Source organism: Fonticula alba (genome assembly GCF_000388065.1).
Source record: "Fonticula alba strain ATCC 38817 unplaced genomic scaffold supercont2.10, whole genome shotgun sequence".
Lineage (NCBI taxonomy): Eukaryota > Rotosphaerida > Fonticulaceae > Fonticula > Fonticula alba.
In genome coordinates this window covers 355,839-362,744 of record NW_009242980.1, presented here as the reverse complement: position 1 = coordinate 362,744, position 6,906 = coordinate 355,839, and the positions used below count along the sequence as shown (strand labels likewise).

The 6,906-nt window shown below is 77.3% G+C and overlaps 1 protein-coding gene across 1 annotated transcript; it reads right to left on the bottom strand.

Annotated features, from left to right (window-relative positions):
- Positions 1-214: 214 nt before the first annotated feature.
- H696_05384 (serine/threonine protein kinase) lies at positions 215-6,577 on the bottom strand (the record flags this gene model as incomplete). The annotated part of the gene is made up of 2 exons (XM_009499225.1): positions 215-5,430; positions 5,569-6,577. 2 exons carry the CDS (start codon positions 6,575-6,577, stop codon positions 215-217), a joined length of 6,225 nt encoding a protein of 2,074 aa, XP_009497500.1.
- Between the last annotated feature and the right edge of the window lie 329 nt (positions 6,578-6,906).

The window sequence follows — 6,906 nt, the reverse complement described above, 5'->3', positions numbered from 1 at the left end:
CCCCCCCCCGCCCCCTCGCCGCCCCTCGCGCAACAACCTCCGGCGCATGGGGGCGCCGCCCGGGCCCGGGGCATTCTCCATGAAATGCTCTATTGGGATGGGGCCGCCCGGTGGCCGAGGCGGGGGCCGACCGCATGGAAGTACGGGCCGCTCGGGGGAAGAGAGGCCGCTCGGGCGGACGACGGGGGAATGGCGCGGGCCCGGGGCCGGGGGCTCAGGGCGGCGTGGCCGGGCCGCCGGCCGCCACGTGCAGGGCGGCGCACCGCTGGCGGAAGACCCCGGCATCCGGCCGGCGAGAGGCCTCCGCGTGCCAGGCCTCGGCGATCAGGTGCCGGGCCTCGGCGAAGGGCCCGGCCAGGGGCAGGGCGTCGGTGCCGGGGCGCTGGCCGGCCAGCACGGCGGCCATGACCCCCGGCAGGCCCATGCCCGGCCAGGGGGCCGCCCGGGCGATGCACTCATTGAGCATGACCGCCGCGGCATAGATGTCGGCCGGCGGACGGAGCCCCGGCTCCAGGGGGGCGCCCTGGTGGAAGGCGGCGATGACCTCGGGCCCGGCATAGCACACGGTCAGGGCATGCAGGTCGGGCGGCATGGTGTCGAGGAGGGCCGAGGGCCGGTCGGGCGCGAAGTTGCGGCTGGCCCCCAGGTGGCCGAGGGCCGCGCGCCAGGCCCCATCATGGCCCTGGCTGACCAGGACATTGGCCGGGCTCAGGTCGCCATGGGCCAGGCCGCTGGCGTGCATGGCCTCCAGCCCGGTGGCCCACTGGTGGATGATGTCGGCCAGGTGCACCGGCGACAGGGGCACCCCGGACCGGAGCAGGGTCAGCAGGTCGCTGTCGAAGCGCTCCATCACGATGGCCGGCGGGCTGTGGCTGTAGCCGAAGAGCCGGACGATGTTGCCATGCCCGCGCAGCTGCCACATCAGGGCGACCTCATTGTGGAAGAGGGCCTGCTGCGTGGGCGGCATCGGGTGGGACTTGGGCTTCTTGATGGCCACCACGGCCGGGCAGGCCAGCCGCTCGGCCACGGCCGGGCTGACGGCCTGCGCCGAGTACACACTGGCCGGGCCCCCGGCGCCCGGGGGGGCCGCCTCCTCCTCCTCCTCCTCCTCCAGCGGCCGGAAGTCCACGTCGGCCGCCACCACCAGGGCCCCGGGCAGGGCCACCAGCTCCAGGAGGGTGCTCAGCATGGTGGCGTCCTCGGCGTCGGCCGCGGCCTTGGCCACCGGGTGGGCCTTGTGGCGCCGGCGGACGCACAGCAGCACCAGCAGCAGCAGCAGGATCAGCAAGATCAGCAGGCCCATGGACAGGCCGACGGCCAGGCCGATGCGCGACGCCCGCGACCCCGGCGGGGCCAGGCAGCCATCCGGCCCGGGCCCGGAGCAGGCGGCGCATGCCGGGTCGCAGGCCCGGCACATCGGGCCGGCCGGCGCCCGGGCGTCCGCGAAGAAGCCCCCCGGGCAGCGGTCCACACAGGCGGCCCCATTCAGCAGCAGCAGGCCCCCGGCGCAGCGCAGGCACCCGGCGATCTCCGGGCACGAGAGGAACCCCTCGCGGCTGGGATCGCAGCCCTCCTGGCCGGGGCCGGCCTCGCACCGGTCGCAGCCGGCGACACACGCGAGGCAGGTCCCCCCGGCCGGGGCCGAGCCCGGCGGACACACATCCAGGCAGGCCCCGGCCGGGGGGTGGAGCAGCCGGCCGGCCGGGCAGGAGGTGCACTTGTCGGCCGCCGCGAGGCAGGTCCGGCAGGCGGCGCTGCAGGCGGCGCACGTGCCGGTCCCGGCCACGACATACTCATCCCCGGCGCACTGGGCCACACACTGGCCGGCCGACAGGAGCAGCCCGCCGGAGCAGGCGGTGCACTCCGGCTGGCAGGTGCCGCCGACCGACCGACATGCCGCGCAGCCCTCCGGGCAGGCCCGGCACCGGGGGTCCGGGGCGCAGCCATGCCAGCCCGCCGGGCAGGTCTTGGCGCATGTGCCCCCGGGCTGGAGGAGCTCCCCCTCGGGGCAGGTGGCGCAGGTGGTCCGGTTGTCGCACGTGGCGCAGGATGCCTGGCAGGGGTGGCACGCCCCGGCCTGGGGGAAGAAGGCGGCCGGGCACTCGGCCAGGCAGAACCCCCCGTGGAGCAGGCCGCCGGCCGGGCAGGTGGCGCAGTGGCCGGGCTCCGGGCCGTGGCAGGTCGAGCAGAGCCCATGGCAGGGCAGGCAGGTCCCGGCATCCGGGAAGGTCCCGGCCGGGCAGGCGTCCCGGCAGTGGCCCTCCACCATCAGCGGGAAGGCCGCGCTGCAGGACAGGCAGTGGCCCGGCCCGGGGCCGTAGCAAGCCTCGCAGGAGTCATGGCACACGGTGCACACATTGCCCTGGGGCAGGGAGTCCGCCGGGCAGGTCGGCAGGCAGGCCTGCCCGGCCAGCAGCCAGGAGCCGGTGCACAGCCCGCAGGCGGCCGCCTCGCCCGGGCAGCTGGCGCACTGGTCATCCGAGCACCGGGTGCAGCCATCCGGGCCGGTGTGGTAGCCCACCGGGCAGCCGGCCACACACCGGTCGGGCCGGCCGCCGGCCGGCAGGGGCAGCAGCCCCGCCGAGCAGGCGGTGCACTCGCTCGCCCAGACCCCGGTGCACTCGGCGCAGGAGGCATGGCAGGGGAGGCACCGGTCGCCGACGGCCACATGCCCCGGGGCGCAGGCCTGCACGCAATGGGTCCCCTGCAGCAGGGCATCCCCCCGGCATTGCCAGCAGTCCCCCTCGGAGGGCCCATTGCACCGGGAGCAGGCCGCATGGCAGGGCAGGCACTCTTGCGAGTCGGCCTGGAGGAAGTACCCGTCCGGGCAGCCGGACTGGCACGTCCCCAGCGGGTAGAGGGACTCCTGGAAGAGCAGGTCCATCGGGCAGGAGAGGCACTCGTCCAGGCCGGGGCCCCGGCACTCGCCGCAGCTCGGGTCGCACGGCTGGCAGGACTCCCCATTCGGGTAGAACCCCGGCATGCAGAAGGCCCAGCACTCGTGCTCCGGCGTCAGGAAGAGGCTCTCCTCGCAGGTGAGACACCGGCCGGCCAGGCAGGAGGTGCAGCCCATCTCGCAGAGCAGGCACGGGGCCGCCGGGGGCCCGGGGGCCGGCGCCGGCGCCGAGGCCCAGCCATACTCCACGGCGCACACCTGGCACCGGGTGGCCTCGCCGGTGCAGAGGGCGCACGACCGGTGGCAGGCGGTGCACCGGGTGGCCCCGGCGAATTGCCCCGGCAGGCAGGTCGGGCCACACAGCGACGGGACTTGGGCATTGGCTTGGAGGAACACCAGCCCCGGCTGGCAGACGGTGCAGCTGCCGGCCTGCTGGCACTCGGCGCAGGACAGGTCGCACCGGTGGCACAGGCCGTCCGGCCCGACATGGTGCCCGGCCGGGCAGCCGGTGCAGCTGTCCGGCCCGCTGCAGGTCGCGCACTCGGCCAGGCAGGGAGCGCACCGGGCCGACCCCGGGTCCGGCCAGTGCCCGGCCGGACAGACATCCACACATGCCCCGGCGTGGAGCAGCCAGCCGGCGGCGCAGGCCGTGCAGGCGGCCGGGTCGCCGGCGGCCGTGCACCCGGCGCAGGCTCGGTCACAGGGCAGGCAGTGCCCGGGCTGGGCCGGGTCGTCGACCAACAAATACCCGGCCGAGCATTCGGTGCACCGGTAGCCCCCGGCGCCGGCCGGGTGGGGGTCCGCCTCGCAGTCGAGGCACCCGGTGTCGCAGGTGCACCGGCCGGCGTCGAGGTCGGCCAGCAGCCCGGCCGGGCAGGCGGCCATGCACTCGTCCGGCGCCGAGGCCAGGGCCAGCGTGCAGGCGGTGCAGTCCCCGGGCCCGGGGCCGGTGCACTCGCGGCAGGCCCCGTGGCAGGGCTCGCAGGCAAGGCCAAATGCCCCGGCCGGGCAGGCCACCTGCAGGGAGACGCTGATCGGGCCGACGGCCTCGGCGAAGGTGACCATGGTCAGGACGTGCCCCGGGGCCGAGGGGGCCCGGATGATGGCCGGCTGCCAGTTGGGCGCGCTGTCCGGCACATGCATCGGGGCCGACAGGGGCAGCACCGTCGGCCGGAGGAAGACGCACGGCCCCCCCGGCGGGGCCGGGCAGTAGAGCGGCACCAGGGCGAAGAAGGTCCGGCCCAGGAGCAGCAGCCCGGCCGGGTAGTGCGGCTGCTGCCAGGGCAGCGACACCGGCTGGACCAGGAGCCCCGGGCCGCCGGGCGTGTCGGCCACCGGCCCGGGCATCGGGCCCAGCGTCTGCCCGGCCGAGGGGACCCCCATGGACCGGCCGGCCGGCAGCATGTCCCCCGGGGCCCGGGACACCTGGAGGCTGGGCCCGGCGGTGTGGACGAGCACCAGCTCCGGCAGGGGGGGCCACTGGCCGGCCGGCGCGCCGCCGAAGCCGGTGTCCAGCAGCACCGGCACCGAGGGGCCCATGGGGGCCGCGGCCGGGGCCAGGAGCCCGAGCAGGGCCTCCCGCCGGGAGTCCCCCACGGGCAGGGCCCCCGGCAGCAGCGACACCCCGGAGTGGCTGGCAGAAAGCACCTCCCACGTGCCGGACCCCGGGCCCGACAGGAAGGACCGGGCCGGCACCGGGCCCCCGGGCAGGGTGGCCATGCCGAGGACCCGCGAGCCGAGGCCGACGAATTGCCCGGCCGCCGGGTCGGCCCGCAGGAGGATGCCCTGGTCGTCGCGCGTCACCAGGAGCACATGCCCCCGGTCCAGGCGCCGGACACCGAGGCACTGGCCCGGGGCCAGGTCCCGCCGGGGCGGCGGGCTGGCCAGGCTGCAGCCGGGCCCGCCGGCATCCGGGCAGCCGGGCCACACCTCGAAGGCCCGGCCCAGGCGGTCGCACAGGACCAGGCCCAGGGCCAGGCGGCCGGCATGCCGGAAGGGCCCGGCCTCGGCCATGGCCACCACCGGCTCCCCCGGGCCCGGGGCCAGGAGGCCCACCTCGACCGGGGCCGGGGCGCCGGGCCGGGCGATGTCGGCCGCCGGCAGCAGCAGCGTCTCGCCCAGGTCGGTGAAGAGCAGGACCCGGGTGCCGGGGGCCGGCGAGGTGGCCGAGGCGGCCGAGGTGGCCGAGGCGTCCGGGGCCGGGATGAACAGGTCCCCACTGTCGGGGGCCACCATCAGGTGGGTCTCCCCGAGGCCGGTGACGATGGTGCCGGTCGGCAGCCCGGGGAAGGTCTCCCACTCGGGGAGGGTGAAGGTGGCCGCCGGCGGGGAGAAGGCATCGGGCAGGCAGGCGCCGGGGTGTTCGGCGAAGCCGGCCGAGCAGCCCGGCACGCAGGCTGTCCTGCCGCCGGGGCCGCTGGGCTCCGGCAAGAAGCCCTGCGCGCACACGAGGCAGTGCTCGGCGGTGCAGGTCGTGCAGTTTTCCTGCGGGCAGGGCAGGCAGCCATGCGACGGGGCGGCGAAGGGCGGCTCATCTGCGCGGAGGCGGTGGTGGGGAGGGCGGCGGGGGGCGGAGAGAGAGAGAGGGAGAGAGGACGGTCAGGGGGGGCGGCGGCGAGAGGCAGGTACCGGGAGCCGCGGCGGCGGCGGCGGCGCAGGGGCGGGGGACGCACCGGCCGGCCGGTCCAGGAAGAAGCCGTCGGCGCACCCGGCGCACAGCTGGTCGGCCGAGAGGAAGGGCGACCGGGCGCGCCCCGGAGCGCACGCCCAGCCATGCCTGGAGCCGGTGCTCTCGGTCGGCCCGTCACAGACGATGCTCGGGTCGGTGGCACAGCCGAAGGCCTCGGTGTCGAAGAGGACCAGCTGGCCATCGGCCACCAGGGTCCACTGGCCGGGGTGCGGCTCGGGCAGGGTGCGCAGCCGGGCCAGCTGCAGCGAGCCCACGGTCGCCGAGAGGGCCGCCTCCGGCAGGATGACCCGGCGCCAGAGGAACCCCTGGCCGGGCTGCCGGGGGGCCGCGTGCCACAGCCCGGCCAGGCCGCCCTCGGGCGCGGGCTCCATGAAGTAGAAGTGCCCGGTGGCCTCGTGCAGGGAGGGCGCCGGCGGGGCCAGGAAGCGCCCCTCGGTGGAGGCCCCGGCCGGCAGGGGCCCGGCCATGGCCGGGCCCGAGGTGTGGCCGCCGGCCTGGCAGGGCAGCAGCAGGACCGACCGGTCGGCCAGCAGGAGCAGGAGATCCGCGGCGCCCGGGCACTCGGAGGCCGGGGAGACCACCCGCGTGGAGGCCATGCGGACGGCCTCGGCGTCGAGGGCCAGCTGGCTGACGCCGGCCGACCCGGCCCCGAGGAAGGCCACATGGTAGAGCGTCGAGTCGCCGGACAGGTAGATGGTCCGCCCGGGCCCGGGGGCCGCGAGGATGCCGGCGCTCAGCGGGGGCAGGGCCCCGGCCACCGGGCGCAGGGCCCCGGCCTCCAGGGTGGCCAGGAAGACCGCGTGCGGGGCCTGGCCCGGCTGGCCGACGATGCCCAGCAGGTCCACCTGCCCCGGGGAGCCGGCCACCGCGGCCAGCAGGGTGTTGTGCGACCCGGGCAGCGGGTGCTCGGTCGGCGACTCCAGCAGGGCCACCCACTGGTCGGTGTGCTGGAGCAGGACCGGCCCCGGGGCCCCGGCCGCCGGGAGGTACATCAGCGACGCGGGGCCCGGCGGGGAGGCCTGCCGGGGGGAGTCCACCCGGGCCGAGGGGCTGCCCTCGAAGAAGGACCCCCACCGGCACTCCGACACCGGGGCCAGGGGGTCCGCCTGCCGGTGCTGGGACACGGACCAGGCCAGCCCCGGGACATGGGCCAGCGAGGGCAGCCCCGGCGCCGCGACGAAGACCGTCGACGGGGTCAGGGCCGCCGTGGGCAGCGGCCCGGCGTGGAGGAAGAGGTCCGGCCCGGCGGCCGGCCGGACCGCCGGCACCGCGACCAGAGCCGCGAGCAGCACCAGCAGGGCGGCCGGCCACCAGCCTGCCG